The sequence below is a fragment of the Mercenaria mercenaria genome, chromosome 19, assembly GCF_021730395.1.
Source record: "Mercenaria mercenaria strain notata chromosome 19, MADL_Memer_1, whole genome shotgun sequence".
Taxonomy (NCBI): Eukaryota; Metazoa; Mollusca; class Bivalvia; order Venerida; family Veneridae; genus Mercenaria; species Mercenaria mercenaria.
The window spans coordinates 22994611-23012410 of NC_069379.1; the positions used below are offsets into that span (position 1 = coordinate 22994611).

General features: G+C 34.9%; 1 protein-coding gene across 1 annotated transcript in view; it reads right to left on the reverse strand.

Annotated features, from left to right (window-relative positions):
• LOC123541924 (deleted in malignant brain tumors 1 protein-like) overlaps positions 1-17311 on the reverse strand; it is a 32547-nt gene extending 15236 nt beyond the window's left edge. Inside the window, exons 1-12 of the mRNA XM_053532174.1 lie at positions 17249-17311; positions 16584-16638; positions 15729-15864; positions 7556-7719; positions 6316-6369; positions 5014-5119; positions 4622-4791; positions 3862-4012; positions 3537-3694; positions 3218-3368; positions 1771-1931; positions 339-495 (exon numbers count right to left, since the gene is read on the reverse strand). Coding sequence (XP_053388149.1) covers positions 339-495; positions 1771-1931; positions 3218-3368; positions 3537-3694; positions 3862-4012; positions 4622-4791; positions 5014-5119; positions 6316-6369; positions 7556-7719; positions 15729-15864; positions 16584-16638; positions 17249-17251 — 1466 coding nt within the window. The 5' untranslated portion in view covers positions 17252-17311. The remainder of the gene's footprint in view (positions 1-338; positions 496-1770; positions 1932-3217; positions 3369-3536; positions 3695-3861; positions 4013-4621; positions 4792-5013; positions 5120-6315; positions 6370-7555; positions 7720-15728; positions 15865-16583; positions 16639-17248) is intronic.
• Between the last annotated feature and the right edge of the window lie 489 nt (positions 17312-17800).

Genomic DNA, 17800 nt, shown 5'->3' on the forward strand with positions numbered 1-17800 from the left:
TTTTGTCCAGGCAATTAGAATAGCGCTCATTATTTTTTGAACAGTTCAGCAAAAATATGTTGCCAGTTTCTATTAGAGAGAAATACATGCCATATGAAATATATGTACACAATTTTATGTGCTCCATGAATAGAAGTGTTGGAGATATTTTGATATTTAATTCAATTTTAACTTATCTGTCTTAATTTACATTATTAAAATTACTGTGACAGCTGGCTTGTTACAACATACGCATCCGTTTTGTCGACTTGGTACGTTTAATGCATATACAGAGTTATCATGCAGTGAGTATGCCAAACATTTACATACAACTGTTGCTTCATTGATGTTTCACGTACCCGTCGTAGGGATAGTATGCCAACATTTTACATACTACAGTCGCATCAGCATCGTCCCAACCAGAATCACACACCGACCCCCACTGTCCACCGTGTAAGACTTCAACCCGTCCCTCCGTACTGTGTGCCCCGCCAACAAGTCTTACTTGAACTCCCTCTATCAATTAAATCATGAACTATCAGTGACAGAGTAAGATATATCAAATAACTTTAGATTAAATAGAACAGTTATAAGCATATTGTGAGAATTAACTGTACTTTTTATTGCAGGAATATAAATAATATCATATCAAAGAGAATTCCTATAGTTTTTTTCCTTTCATAGAATGAGATTTTTTTTAAATTCACATATATGATAGGAAAATTTGTGCTTAAAACAATGAACACATAAAAACAATAGGTCACCAGGCTTGTTTTTGTGAAAAGTTGTTTTGAACACACCCACTATTGCTGAAACTAACAGCAATTTTTCAACATTTTCATAATTTTCTGCTTTTTTATAAATACCGAAAAAAATATACTTCAAGACAGCACGATAAGGTTTATTCTTATTACAGATTTTATTATATACTTACTTGATATCAAAGTCATATTTATAATACTATATCCTTACAATAATGGGTACAAATGAAAAAAATAATATTGTTTCATATTCACTTTTGTGAACTTTTTTCATGAAAAATACCCATACAGAAGAATATATTTTTAAATTTTGAAAAAACTCTTTCATAGATTTTTTTCCTGTTTCTCTTGTGTATAAATAATTGTATTATGAGCATAAAAATGGCTTAAAATGTATGGGTCACCAGGCTAAATTTTATGTTAAGACCGCTTGAATACAACACCCGTTCGGACGAAAAAAAGGCGCGAACCTGACCAAATTGATTACATGTATATCTGCTATAAGTCAAAAAAGTTTTAAAAATTCTTAATTCTTTCTATAATTGAATACTAAATAATCTGAAAGCTGATAGTGTCTTACCAGTACTAAGTCAATTGTCTTACATTATATGAACAACACTGTCTTTGTACTCAAATGCGACGTGGAAACACAACAACAAAAATGGCAAGATACCTGTCAGGCATGATATTTGTCAATACAATATAAACTAGTATCAACATTTGATTACCGATAAAACTTCAAAAATGTTATTTCATTCAAGATTCCTCATTTTTAAGATTGTCTGTCACATGTTTCAACAAATGTTGACTTCACCTCAGTTTTCCATAGAAAGTGTCGGCTGTGCAGAAAGATGCGCATAAAAAACTATAGGAATTCCCTTTAAATGAACGAAATTAATTATAATAAATATCTGAATTTATATAAAACAAAATGAATGGTTTTTGCACAAAAGTGAATTCATATTTATCTATGTCAGAAGTTGTAAATCATATGCTGACCAACTATTACAAATGAAATATCCGACTTTACCGCATCTTAGACCAACATTTTTTGAGGTTGAACATGACGTATGGGGAATAGAAGAACACTGGCTAATATCGCTTTCGTCGCCTTGGCAACTGACTTTATCCAAACCAACTGAATAACTGTGACCGAAGTAATCCGAGTGATATATTGTATGAGGAGAATTACTGTAAAATAATTTACTCTCTAAGTGTTTGAACATTCATGTAAATGACTGACATTAATCCAAACGATCTACATGTAGAAATTGTATGTAATTGGCCTTAAAGTTAAAAGAAAGTATATCGGAACGTTTAAAGTAATAGTTATCTTTAATTAAGACAGTGGACCCAAATTACTTCATAAATCATGTTTTAATTCTCGGTGACTCAAATATCAACAAGAGCTGTCCGTAAGACGGCGCGCTCGACTTTTCTCAGTGCTTGACTCTGAATTAGAGCTTTGCCAGTAAAAACTTTATAAAACTTTAACCAAAAAAGGGACAAAACTCTGTCAAAATTCAAATCAGAGTAATGGGTAATTGTTTCTCCTGGCGTAGACCTTGACAGTAAATAATTATTTAAACTTTCAAGTCAAAAGCTTTGAAAGTAACAGAGATATTTGACTTTATCAAAAACGTTAACCCAAACATTCTAAGTTAAAAAGGGGCATAACTCTGTCAAAATTCAAATCAGAGTTATGGGGGTTGTTTCTCTTGGTGTAGACTTTGATAGTAAATAAGTATTTTAAGTTTTGATAGTAACAGAGATATCCGACTTTATCAAAAACTTATACCAACGGCGACGCCGACGCCGACGCTGAGGCGAGTGCAATAGCTCTACTTTTTCTTTGAAAAGTCGAGCTAAAAATGAATACCGATATAAACCTACATAGTGCACGTCACATAATGCTAAAACTCATTAGATATGATCTATTTCATGTTTTGCCACCATTTTGAAGACACTTGAAGAAAGAAAATCTGTATAGATTGTCAGAATAATCAATTCCTGATTCGAATCCATTCAGCTTGTCTGCGCAGTGGGATTGACCCAGCATGAATGTTAGAAAGAGGATAATACTTGTGAAAAGGATAATGCAAGAAACTCTCCACTACCCCCATCTCCGACCTAACTTGACCCACCCTGTAAGATTAGCCAACGTTTCAAATCATGCGGTAAACCATATCTACAAGGCAAATTCTTTCAAGAGACGAGTTGAACTGAAAACCAGTCAAAGAGTCTCTTGTCTGTCGTTGAAACAAACATAATCACACTTCTCTATATAACATTGGATGAGAATAGTGGAATCAGTCAAAAACTAGAAGCAAGAGAAAACTTTCGAACTATAAACAACATAATCCCTATTTATCTGTTTTCTAACCTTTGACAGAATAGATGGATATTCATTATCAAATAAAATGGGGTTGACACATTCTATGAGGGGTGCGAGGAACATTCCGGCTACACTTACTTACCTCCCAGTATATCCCAGCATTCTGCATATAACACTAGCCTCATTGTCACCGAAGCCCGGATCACATATCGTCTTCCAAGAACCGTCTATTTTGATTTCAACTGTTCCTTCGGATGGATTAGATCCCCTCGACAGACGAACATCTGTTGGCTCTGTAAGATATATCTGAATTAAAACGTGATCAGAGTAAATATGACCTTAACACTGTAAAATAAAATGTATCCTACAATATAAAAAGCAAGGTACTCTCGGCACAATGAATCATTTATCTAAAGAAGCAGTAGATCTATTATTTATCATGACCACCAAATTCTACTTACTGCATGTTACACCAACATCGTTGGCATGGTTACATGAATGATTATTCCAGCCACCAAGGTTACAAAACTGTATATCTACTTCGCCACCATGGCAACCAAGATCTCCCAGCCATATCGGTCCAGACCCCCGAGTTGTATTGTACTGTATAGACACTGCACTTTTGAATAAAAAACAATATTTCTGACTTACATTCGTTATACATGACCTAATAATTTCCCGTAAGGTTTACCGTTATTTATTTCAGTCAATATTTTTACTTAAGCTTTATTTTGCATGTTTTTCTGAACAAATACATGATAAAAATAGAACTATATACATGTATACCTATGATTGAAGCTTAACATTCTACAAACAACGTCAGCATCATGTTGCGTGAAGCTGTTGCCACAAACTGTTCCCCAAACACCATTATGCTGGACCTCAACACGCCCTTCAGACGGCAAACTACCTCCAACAAGACGGACTGCAGTGTGATCTACAGGAAGGAAATATGGCTTTATGTTTTTGTGTTTATTTTATTAATCATTCTCAATGCCGCCTATTAAATCCAAGTCATCATTCCTTGAACCTTTTAGATAAAAACACATGTTTGTCCATCCCGCCAGAATAAATTTGAGTCTTTGCAAGGCTGTAGTTCTACTGATGGTGTTATGTGTGCTGACTAAACAAGCATATTGTCCCTAGAGACTACATATCATTTTTTTCTTTGATCTTTTTTTTTTTCAAGTATATTTACGGATATTTAATGCATATGTGTAAAACATCATAAAAAAAGTGATCAGCTTTTCAACAGTAACAATGACAAAAAAAGAAGAAAGAATTATGTAATAGTTAACGAAAGTCCTAACTGAATGATAGGATTGTTGTTACGATTATTGGATATATATAGGTGTCAGTGCATGTCCGAATAGGTACAATTCTGTCAAAAATTATGCCGTAATGCACTTTACTTTGTGCATATTTACCGCACATAATATCCATGTATTTAAGACATATTTACCGCGTACGACCCAATCATCCACATGTGTTAAACAAATATGTAACGCACACAATCTCACCATCTGCTTATTTAAAGCATATTTACCGCATACAACCCCGGCATCCATACTATCGTTGCAGGTATTGGATTGGCCCCAACGAGTAGCATAATATTTACACTGCCAAATACCCGTTTCGTTTCCATGGCAACCTAGCTTGTCTGTCCAGATACGCCCACGATTTAATTGACCAAAGTACGCGCCTTTAACAGCATGCCTGTTGAATAAAACAGGAATTGTTATTTTTTACTGATTCTCATGATATTTAATCACTAGTACTAGGAGGTACTCATAGGCGCTTTCGCATTCTTTTAAGGTTTTCTAATACTGTACAATAAACCTTCTAAAATATTAATCAAGAACAGAACATGAATACAATTTGGTGAAAAAAAAATAGAAATATGCAAAATAACATTTAAATGTAAAAACAGCTGGCTACCCGTCTGTGAAGCCTAGAGCTCTGCAGACGACAGTGGCATCCTGATCTGTAAAGTTTCTGTCACAAATACTTCCCCAATGACCGTTCTCCATCACATCAACTGTTCCTACAAAATAAAAATGTTCGCGTTTATTACCTTATAATAGTGTAAATAGTTATACTTTACTTACAGTGTGAGTAACACTTCTACATGCTTCCATAGTCTCATTCGTGGATCATTTTCTGGTATGCGTTATCATTGTAAATGTGTCTTTGTATGTTTTATCTACAAACACTTGGGGTCAGGACTCCCCACCTGTCCTGTGTCCTAATCGACTGTTAACCAATATCAGTTAGAATTTTAAAACAAACTGAGCATAGTTGAGATCATAGAGATATTTTATTACAATTTTAGCATGTTTTAAAAATATACATATTTTTTTACCATCTGTGCTCGCGCTTTTTATATTGCAAAATAGGTAAGTCTGAAATCATGATACAGAACAGGAAAGTCTGAAATCATGATATTACAGAACAGGAAAGTCTGAAATCATTATATTACAGAATAGGTAAGTCTGAAATCATTATAATACAGCATAGGTAAGTCTGAAATCATTATAATACAGAATAGGTAAGTCTGAAATCATTATATTACAGAATAGGAAAGTCTGAAATCATTATATTACAGAATAGGTAAGTCTGAAATCATTATATTACAGAATAGGAAAGTCTGAAATCATTATATTACAGAATAGGAAAGTCTGAAGTCATTATATTACAGAATAGGAAAGTCTGAAATAAACACTTCGAATCAATAGTAGATTCAGCTTTAACTTAGCAGTTACCTGTCAATCCTATTTAATCAAATGGACACCGTCCTAAGAATTGACAGGTTTCGATACTGTCATAATTCGATCTTGTTTTCTTCGGTAGAACACTTCTAAATGGATACCTGCATAGGCCGGCCCAGATAATTACTACACGAGGACTGTTTACTATGAAACTCCGAGTACCCGAGGCATGCGCAATAATTATCAAAAAGAGCGGGTATCTTGCGCAAAGTCGCGTTCCAGTGTTAAATGCAGTAATATAGAGAGAATTGCGTTTTTCTAAACATGCTGAAATTGTACTGAAACGTGGTCATTGATCTCCACCTATGCTCAGTTCGTTTTAAAATGCTAAAAGAAACAACTGGCTAATAGTTGGCAGGGATGGAGGAGAGGGGGGCCCCAAGTGTCCGTGAAAATCCTGCAATTGCAATACAAACTTATATTAAATATTTATGTATGAACTGAACCTATGCTACTATACTGCTACTGTTACCTTCAAAGTTGCCTCTACCACCTATCAGTCTGATTGTCTGTACGTCGTGAGAGGCTGCAAATATAAATCTTATAGATTATAAGCAGAAATAGTATGTACTTCATCTTTGCAAGCATAAAATAAATGCATCCTGTTCCTTTGGTCTAGCATTTCAATCCTTATGTTAACGACATTTCTATGTACATGTGTATACAAATAGATAAGATCTATAAACGAACTGTCATGGAAATATGAATCAGTTGAATACAAAGTAATATCAACATAATGATTAAAATGCTAAATCAAAGCAATAAGAATAACAATTTGGCCTTGCTTCTAACTATGTTTGGTGAAAATCCTTTAAATAGTGCATTTAAAGTAGTGACCTACTTTAAGATTTCGGGTAATCGAATTTTGAACCTGACTTATATTTGATGGAGATAAACATTCAAACAATGTTTATGTAGATCAAATGAAATATGTGGTCCTTAGAGTGTTAACAAGGTATATCTATAGTTTTACCTAGTGACCTAGTTTTTGACTTCAGGATTCTGGCAGTTTTATAAAGATCAAGTTAAAAATGTTGTCTCTATGATTCGACCTAGTGACTTAGTTTAAGAAGTCAGATAACCAATTTTAAATTTAATCTTAATTTCATGAAGATCAAGATAAGAATGTGGCTTCTGGAGTGTAATAAGGCTTTTCTATGACTTGACCTAGTGACCTAGTTAAAGATCTCAGGTAACCCAGTTTCGAATTTGATTTTTATTTTATGGAGATAAACATTCTGACATTTTCAATATAGATCAAATGGAAATTGTGGTCTCTATAGTATTAACAAGGCTTTTCTATGATTTGACCTAGTGACCTAGTTTTTGACCTAGGTAAACAAGTTTTAGACTTAATCTGGAATTTACAGACATATACATTCTGTAAAAGTTTTATGAAGATCAAGTCAAAAACGTTGTCTCTAGAGTGTTAATAAGGTTCTTCTTTGATTTGACCTCAGGTAATCCAATTTCATTTGTTTTCTATATTTCATATAGGTAAATATTTTTCAGAGATATATGACAATCCGCAACAAGAAAATGTGGCCACTAGAGTGGTAATATGGTAAGCCAGTTTCAAACTTTGCCTAGACTTGACAAAGACAAACATTTACGTTTAGTTGGATGTAGATAAGGGCCTATATTAGAGTTAGATTCTTAAGTAAACAAGCAGTTTGCAATGGGACCTCGTTTGCCATTTAAATTGATCTTACAACATCTCACACCGGCGTCCTCAGAGTGACCACAATCTTCATTTCCCCAAGAGTTTCTCCGACAGTCACTGACATCTGACTCGTATCCTGTACATTGCAGCTCATCTATCCATGTTGGCCCTGTTCCCTGTCCAAAATGTGCTCCAGAATACGCTTTAGACGGTCTGCAATAAAAAGACGAAATGCCTCCACCTCAATACTACCTTGTATTAGATAGGAAATGTAGCATATATCAGTTTAAAAATATTTTCAGATATGTGCTTCACAACAGCTAAACTCGTGATTGTTACGTGGCTTGAAATGAGGTCGAGTTTGGCACACATGTTTTGTATCCTTTGCATTTTCTGAATTTTACAGTGAGGAATACCATACAATATTGCATTGCAATAATCTATATGTGAAATGACCAGTGATAATACCAGAATTTCAGTAGCCTCTTTAGTAAGGTATTTTCTAATATTTTTGATTCTAAGATAATTAACCATTGCGGTTTGACATTTTCTCTTGACATGATCCTTAAAACTAAGATTTTCATCTAAGAATGCCCCTAGGTACCTTATACAATGTACTGATTTGATTTTGTCACCAGCAATGTCAATAATATTTCTGTTATTGAACATTTGTGAAGTTGCTGTCTACTACCGAATAAGATGAATTCGGTTTTTGACGTATTCATTTTAAGTTTGTTTTGTTTCATCCAGTTATCAATGGTGAATGCACAGTTTTCAAGTTCTTGGATAGCCTGTTTCTCATTTTCAACTGAAGTTGGTCGAAAGCGTTTGTTTGCAATATGGTCATCAGCAAACCCATACACAGATATTGACTGGGGAATGACATTAAATAGAGTTCCTGCGTAAGTGAGATAGAGCCAGGGGCCTAAACAGCTACCCTGGGGAACGCTACATTGTAATGGGCGTGGAGTTGAAACAGCAGTTTCTACACTTACAATACAACTGCGTGGCCTAAGATAAGAGTCAATCCAGTTGAGAGCTGTACCACATAGCCCATACTGAGAGTGTAACACTTGCACTAAAATATCGTGGTCAACAGTGTCAAAGGCGGCACTCAGATCCAGTGCAATTAGAGCACTGACCTCCTGATTTTCCAAGCCTTCCAACAAGTCACTGGTTAAACGGAGTAAAGCCGTTTCGCATGAGTGAAAGCGTCTATACGCCGACTGCTTCTTGGGAAGAAGATGGTATTCACTAGCATGTTTATTTAATAAGAAAAGAGCTGCCTTCTCTATAAGTTTCGATAGAAATGGCAAATTGCTCACAGGGCGATAATTGGATAGCACAAGTTCGAGTCCGACCTTCTTCAACAAAGGCCTGACTATCGCATGTTTCCACTGCGATGGAAAAATCCCTTGACGTAATGACAAATTAACCAAGTCAGTTATTAAAGGGACCAATTCATTGAAATGCATCTTTGATATTTTTGTGGGTAGTTTATCAAGCTCACAGGATTTGGTTTGAAGTTCATTTATCATTTTTTTCACGTCTGCTTCACTTAGATCTCTGAAACCTCAAAACGTGGAACATCCCTTTTTTCTGGTACGTAACTTTTATAATTTCCAAGTGATTCACGGATCTTTTCAATTTTGCTCAAAAAGAAATCTGCAAATTTCTCTGCCAATGTAATGTTACTTTCTTCAGCGGGCATTGGATTTTCAGACTTTGTTCCAGTGAGTTCCGATACCAACTTGTACAATTTTTTTGAATCGCCTTTTGAATTTACCACTTTCTCACTAAGAACTGATCTTTGTTCTTTACGAATTTCATAATGATACTTGAGACGTAGCTATTTTACAGTGTCAAGTTGGTACGGTTCCCGGTATTTTCTCCATACTCGTTCAGCTTTACGTAATGACCTTTTAAGTTGAAGTAAGTCGACGCTAAACCATGGTTTAGGTGACCGACAGATCTTAGTTTTCTGTGTCAGTGGTGCATGTTTATCAAGAACTGACTCTATTTCTATTACAAACCGATCGACAAAAGAATCGACGTCTTCACTAATTACCGATATATAACCAAGGTCTCTTGAAAATTCTTCGTGATTGATCTGTTTAAAATTTCGAAATTCCACTGTTTTGCTAGTTATACTTTCTTTTTGTATATTTAGAACACATTTTACAACACAGTGGTCAGATACAAATAAACCAGGTTCACAAGATAAAATGTAAACACCATTTGCAGCTTCAGTAATAACCAGGTCCAGACTTTGACCAGCTGTATGAGTAGTAAAGTTAACATGTTGCTCTAGACCCATAGCACATAACGAATTTTTGAATTCTGAAATTGTGCTGCTGTTTTCATCTATATGTAGGTTGAAGTCACCCATTACCAAGATATTTGTAAACTTTGGGAGTGTGTCTTCCATAAACTGAAAGAAATCTGGGACAAATTGAGCAGGAGTCGACACTGATGGAGATCTATAAATGCCGACCAAATGAACTGTAATGTTTTTAAGAATAAGTTGCCAGACGCCAAATTCAAAAGTCTGTGTAGTTCCCATGGACAGTCTACGCATATTCACTCCTGTACGGCACGTGACTGCAATACCACCCTCGACTCTGTTCTTCCTGTTCGCTACACTGATTTTATAGCCGTTTTGATTTAAGTCAGAAGTTTCGAATTGATGTTGTTTGTTGTCTGAAAACCATGTTTCCGTGAGCAGTGCAAAGTCAATTTTCTCTTCTCTGAAAATCTGCCCAAGAAGATCGCCTTTATTTGCAAGGGATCTGCAGTTTAATGTTAAGCATATGACTTTTTCATTCTTGTTATTTAATAACAATGTATGATCTTGTTTAATTTGAATTAAATTTTTCATATGAACACCAGCATTGCTTTTTGCCTTTGGGCGACCCGCTCGTTTACCTCTGTATTTTAAAAGATTAAATTCTTTCAATAATGATAATGTCTCTCCATTTGGTATTGTAAATCTTCTGGGTACACAGCTATAATCCAGTAATAATAATCTCTACTATATTGTACTTTCATTGTATTTAGATTATCATTAACTCCGGGTGAGATTTTGTTCACCAAATCTGATGAAATCCGCATTAATAGGCGTTCACTCATCATTGCCGTAGGTAAAATGCACATGTATAAAATGTCACAATATATACAACTTTTGCTTTTAAAATCTAAATTTCTAGAAAAAGCACAAAATAAATCCAAGAAATAAACACAAAAACACAATCCTAGCTATTTTCTGCACACAACTGCAAAAATTCAATATTCTACGTAAAGCAGAAACACTTGAAAACAGTCAAAACTTAGGAGCTCAGAAATATGCAGCCTACACCTGGCGCAATACCATAACGCTATTATGTTATGTTATCCGTCATATAACCCAAGGTAGCAATGACTTTTGACCAGTCGTAAACTGCTGGCAATGTTTCTGTAAATTTGTTGAAAGACAAACAAACAAACAGGTGAATGGTACGACAGTAACTCCCACAAAACCAAATATGCCGGTGTAATGAAGTATTTCGACCCCCATAGAATAATAACCCCCCGGTCATTATTCTATAGAAAAAAATGACCCCCGGTCATAGTATTATGACCTCCAGATCATAGTTCTATGACTCCCCCACGTGAAGTAAACTGAACCTCGCGAAGAATATTGACTCCCATAAAAAAAACGACCCCCGGTCATTTGGTCAATTTAGTGATAACTCATGTATCTAAGGCATAATTGCTGCATTTTATGCCCCCACTCGGGGGAGGGGGCATATAGATTTGCCCTTGTCCGTCCGTCCGTCCTTCCGTTTGACCATTAGCCCCAGATACCATCACCTGACACAGAAATCAGAGCATTCCGCAACGGGAAAAGGGATTCTATTTCTAGACGATGTATCTTCGTGTATACATTTTTTTTCAGGAAAATAACAATTCACAATACGTTCACAAAACACACCAGTGTCAATAATCCCTGCAAACTTCGGTATGAAGTAATTCTTCAGAAAAAAACTGCACAAGAAACTGCTAGCATAGAACTTAGTATTAATAGAAGTTGCAATACTTAGCAGTGGCAGTAAAGTACGGTAGCGGCAACAATAGAAAGTAGTAGTAGTAGTAATAGTAGTAGTAGTGGCAGTGGTAGTGGCAGTTGCAGCAGCAGCAGCAGCAGCAGCAGCAGCAGCAGCAGAGGAATAAGTGACAGCAACAACAGCAGCAGGAGAAGAAGAGGTAGATGTACAAGACGTATTAGTGGAAGCAGGTATAGTAGTATCAGTAGTAGCAGTTGTAGTAGTAGTAGTAGAAATAGTAGTAGTAGAAGAAGAAGAAGAAGAAGTACATGTAGTAATAGCAATAGAAGTAGCGGCACCAGTAGTAGTAGTACAATCAAAATGTTAACTATTGGCAATGGAGGGTTTTAGAGTTGTAGATCTAGTAAAATTGTCCGTTAGGTTTGGTGGGAATCACTTTTTAATAGATATTATCGTCGAAAGTCTTTTTAGAAGCCGGTGTTTTACACGGAAAGAGTAACTTTTTTAAACAGAATAATACCCAGGAATCGATATTGTATGAGAATTCGAATTTAGTAATTTCGGCAGTGAGTATTTTACATGGAAGGAGTCACTTTTTCTATAGAATAATAACCGGAGTCGTTATTCTATGAGATTCGAAGGGAGTCATCTTTAGGGAGTCAGTATTTTACTTGGAGGGGTCAGTTTTTCTATAGAATAATGACCGGGGGGTCGTTATTCTATAGAGTTTTCAAAGGGAGTCAGTTTTTTATAAGGGGAGTCAATATTTCACAGGAAAGGAGTCACATTTTCTATAGAATAATGACCGGGGGTGGGGGTCGTTATTCTATGGGGGTCGAAATACTTCATTACACCGGCCCATATGTCAGAATAATTTGTACATTTGATATATTGATAACGTAACACATAAGCACAGATAGTGCTTGACTCTCTCTTCATGCTATCATTGCTATAGTTATTGTTGAAATATTGTAAATAATAGGATTTGTGTCACTTATGGATTTGGGTTAATTACAGTGAGAGCTGCATCCCAGCATCACCCGTTATATTATATACAATAGTTAAAGGGAGCCAACTATTTGTTAAAGCAAGTACCCGTTGTAAAATATTAAGTGCTAATTTGGACAATCAGAAATAAGTTCTATAAATAGCACCAAGCAAAGCTCACTTCTGATAAGGTATAATTAGGTAGCTAAAATGACAGAGAAGTCATTCTGTATCCAGCGATTGATGTAGACAATTAAAAAGACACAGGCTGAGCATCTATGCGATAGGACTCGTGCGTTTCTGTTCAAAGACATTGTCTGACGGGAACTTCGACAGAAAGACCAATCAAGTATAGTATCGCCAGCCTATAGGAGTTTGAGCTGATTTCATTAGTTGAAGGTTGATAGTTGAAACATTGAGTGATTTTTGCCTTATCCCTGAAACTATTTAGCTCCTAACTGAGATCATTTATGAATAACTGGTACGCGAATCATTTAGGCAAGGTTACCAGAGAAAAATGTATATTAAATCAAATGGCAAAATACTGAGATGTGCTATGTCGTGACAGCCAAGCATTCCAAATACCCATAATAGTAGAGTTAAACTGCAAATGGGTTTAAATGTTCTTTAAGATTACTGTGAAAGATGGACACTTTCCTGGAATACGTATAAGACAGAAATCATGATATTTAGGAAAGGGGAAAATTACCCAGGGATATAAATTTTTATCATAACGAACTTGTTATGTATATTATCAAAAATGTGTATATTTGGGTATTGTTATTTTATTCATTTGGGTTTTACGGCACACCAACACAGTACAGGTTATATGGCGCCAAACAGGACTACAAATTTTGGTTTCAGTTCTCATTTACATCGAAATGAAAACATGAGGTATGGAATCAAAATCTGTATACCTGCTGGAAATACAGAGTTACAGCAAAACCAAATGTTAAGACCCTATTAGTCGCCTCTTACGATCATGCACGGGTAAGGCAGTGGTTCCAATTCTTTTCATACACAGATCGTCCCAGAACCACATGGGGCTTATTTGGGTATTGGCTTTTATTACAAAAGCCATACCTAAAATGAACAAATATCTTTATGAATTTGTAAATATTACTACTTTACATAGATTAGATCTATTTGGTAAATTAATTTGTCCTATACTTTACTGTAGTAGCGATGTTTGGGGTTTTATACATGGTTATACAATTCTAAGAGCTCATATGCAATTTTGCAAACGCATATCATGTGTTGAAAGCTACTAAAAATGATTCTGTACATAGTGACTTTCCAGCCAATGAGTTTTAATATTATAACATCATAAAATACTGGGTAAAAATATTGCATACGAATGAGAACAAATTTGTTAAAAAAAAGGTGTTTATCTTAATGAAAAAAAAAAATGTTCTGAAACTACCCAAATAAAAGAAATAAACAAACTGGTATTCACTGATGAAATAACTTTTATGCACATTAGACTTTTAGGATGCATGGTTTATGCAAAATATTGGTAAAACTAACCTATTCATCCGTCATGTAAAACAAAGATTGAAAGATCAATTTGTACAAAATTGGTCAAGTAAGTTAGATAGTTCGGGCAGGACTCTATTCTACAAACATAGTGCTACTTTTAGGTTTTAATCATATCTCAATTGTATTTTTGCATTAACCCCCTTTTTTACTAATTCAAGAGCATATTCTCACAGACTGCATTTTGAGACTGGTACATGGACTAAGCCAACCAATATACTTTTAAATAAAAGGAAATACTTTTCTAGTGATGTTTTAGAAGACGAACATCATTTTGTATTGGAATGTAAAGTGTATAATGTTTTGACGAAATGTTTTATTCCTATGTATTACTGGAAAAGACCAAATATTCCAAAATTGTTAAATTCTGAAAATGTATGCACAACACGTAAGTTAGGGACATTTGTGAATAGAGCTTTTGAATTAAGAAGCTATGCGCAGCTCCTGTCACTGAAAAATATGTTAATTGTTTATAACCAGTATTAGATATTTTCTTTTGTTATAGATGATTTCGTTCTGTAGTCTGTGTATAAGTACATTGATTACTTAATCAATTAATCAACTAACTAGATAAATATACATTGTACTACAAACGTCTGGACACGGTATACCATAGATAAAATACCAACCGCTTGTTTGTAGTATAGTCAATAATACGTATTTTCTTTGTGTACATTGCCATAAAAATCCTAGTTTAAAATTCTTATTTTATAAGTATATTCTGTTTAAACGGAACAGCTAAATATACCGTTAAATTGATATTTTGGTTTTGTGTTTCGTTTTAACTAGCTCAACATATACATTGTATATTGTGTACATACTGTGTGAATATATAGGAAGGTGTGATATATATGTGTATGTATTGACATATAGCAAACATTATATCTAAAAGTCGAATGTTATCACATATATCCATTTACTAGTATTACAAAACAATAATATAGGATATTGAATGCTATAGGCATCGCACAGTATGATGACGTTTTGAAATGTAAAGAAACAAAATATGTGCGACGCAGAATATGCTTTGTTTGTCCTCATAGGCCATTTGGTCTGATGGAATTTTGAAAAATAAACTAACCACACTTAAACTTTTCAACGTGCGCATCTGCGGAATCAACGTAGTAAAATGTTTATGTACCTACCCATGATAGCCAAGCATTCTGCATACAACTTCAGCATCTGCGGTATGAACGTAATAAAATGTTTATGTACCTACCCATGACAGCCAAGCTTTAGCATCTGCCTCATAGGCCATTTGGTCTGATGGAATTTTGAAAAATAAACTAACCACACTTAAACTTTTCAACGTGCGCATCTGCGGAATCAACGTAATAAAACGTTTATGTACCTACCCATGATAGCCAAGCATTCTGCATACAACTTTAGCATCTGCGGTATGAACGTAATAAAATGTTGACGTACCTACCCATGATAGCCAAGCATTCTGCAAACAACTTTAGCACCTGCGGTATAAACGTAATAAAATGTTTAGGTACCTACCTATGATAGCCAAGCATTCTGCATACAACTTTAGCATCTGCGGTATGAACGTAATAAAATGTTTATTTACCTACCCATGATAGCCAAGCATTCTGCACACAACTTTAAGCATGGATCTGTGGTATCAACATAATAAAATGTTAATGTACCTACCCATGATAGCCAAGCATTCTACACACAACTTTAGCATCTGCGGTATCAAAGTTATCGTCACAGATCGTACCATAACTGCCACTGTGTTCTATATGAATCGTTCCTTCGTACGAATGTGCACCCCCACTCAGGTAAACTGAAATAATAAACGGAACATATTTCTACATGATGAGAGAAGTTACAATAAAATTATGTTATCAGTTCTATAACAGTCAGTTTTAAAGGTCTACTGAGTAACATATGATCCTTTAATTTGGCAATTTTTTTTTTTTTTTTTTTGGTGGGGGGGGGGGGGGGGGGGGTGGGGGGGTGTCTTTGGGGTTAACGTCGCACCGACACAATTTTAGGTCGTAATTAAAAGAAAAAACAACACTGACGCAATATCACAATATCCCTTCCATGAGATTGCACATGCGATCTCACACCATTCGTTTAAACAAAATGGTGCAGTTTAAATAAAATCTTCCAAAATTGACAACTAAATCAAAACATTAACACTCTTAAATCATCGTTCAACCCCTTTTTCTGACGGTAAAACTCAAAACTGAAGGATAGTTGTATCATTTATTTATTGAAAGGCGAATTACAATTTAACCTGTGCGGGCCTTACTGGATGTTGAAAAGATCGATAGTCATGCCTTTATATCTATTTTCTGATACATATGGAAATAACTTATTATTGGAAGAACGTGAAAGAAGTGGGTGTTATTTTGGGTATAAACTATATTGGGACCACTGACAAATTATCGAAGAATCGCGATAGTGCAAATTCAGGGATTTGCAAGAAGTCCCAATGTGGTTTATACTTTTTTAACGTACAAAAATATTCACTTACAGGTTATGCAGAAAACTTACTTCTTATCGCTGCATTGGTTTGAAATAAGAGAGACAGAACAAGTAAAGTCCTTATCTGAAATGTAAGAACTATGGAAATAAATCGTTAATAACGACTGAACGGAAAATATACAAGCCAATTTCCACTTCAAACGCACAGTTGGGTAAATAGGTACTATTTGAGTATATTGAACAATGGATAAAAATCTTTCGTCGTACATAAGTCATATTTCTCAATCATTTTAATCGAAGAGACACTGTTGCTCGAGTCCATTTCTGGTCCAGACCATGACCATGTGTACATGTAGATGAAATATACACAAACAAAACAAAACTTTAACCACGAAAGCTCACGCCGACGCAGACGCCGACAACGGGGCGAGCAGAATAGTCCCCCTATTTTCCGAATAGTGGAGCTAAAAAGTGTACAAGTACCATACCATACAAATTAACAGGTTTGTATGTATAGACAGTATTTTGGGTTAAGTTTAAAATAGTATACATTCCATTATTGCACCCTGCCGTCTCTAATGATGACAAATATTCTCAACCAACTGCTTAATCACGTATCATATTCACGTATAATCCATAATATTTTGATTTTTATCCAGTCTTACGAACAGATTGACATAAAATCCAAAGAGATTATAAACAAATCTAAATAACGCAATTCTTAAAAAACTTACCATTGTCTTGCACGTACACTTTTTAAAGTTTAACTGAAAAGGGAGTAGTATCAAAGGTGTACGTAATTTCTTATCTTAAAGCCAGTAGATCATTAATTGGAACCAGGGCATCTATAACAGTATGTTATCTCTTCTACAAACAGTGCATAAAGTTCCTTTCAACTTTCAACTTTTATTCTTTTATTTCATACATAATGAACAGCAAACTCTCACAGTAAAGAAAAATATTTCAAATAGCATCAATAGCGGTAACTGAAGCGATATATTTGGAAACGGCACTATATTATTATTTGTTGCATGGATCTTAAATTTATGTATTGTTTCTGAAGAAAATTTAGATTATTCACCATCGAGATATGAAATTAAAGTTTATTTGTTTAATATTGCAGTTTTACAAAAGCTTAAGAGGTATCCCTCAAGCTGATTATTAATGAAAACTAGATAGTATTAGGGAAACACCAAATGATCTTCTGTTTAACTGATTTCTAAGATTACGATTTATGTAACCAAGAACATTCATTCAAATGGGACATCTATACAAATAGTATTTGA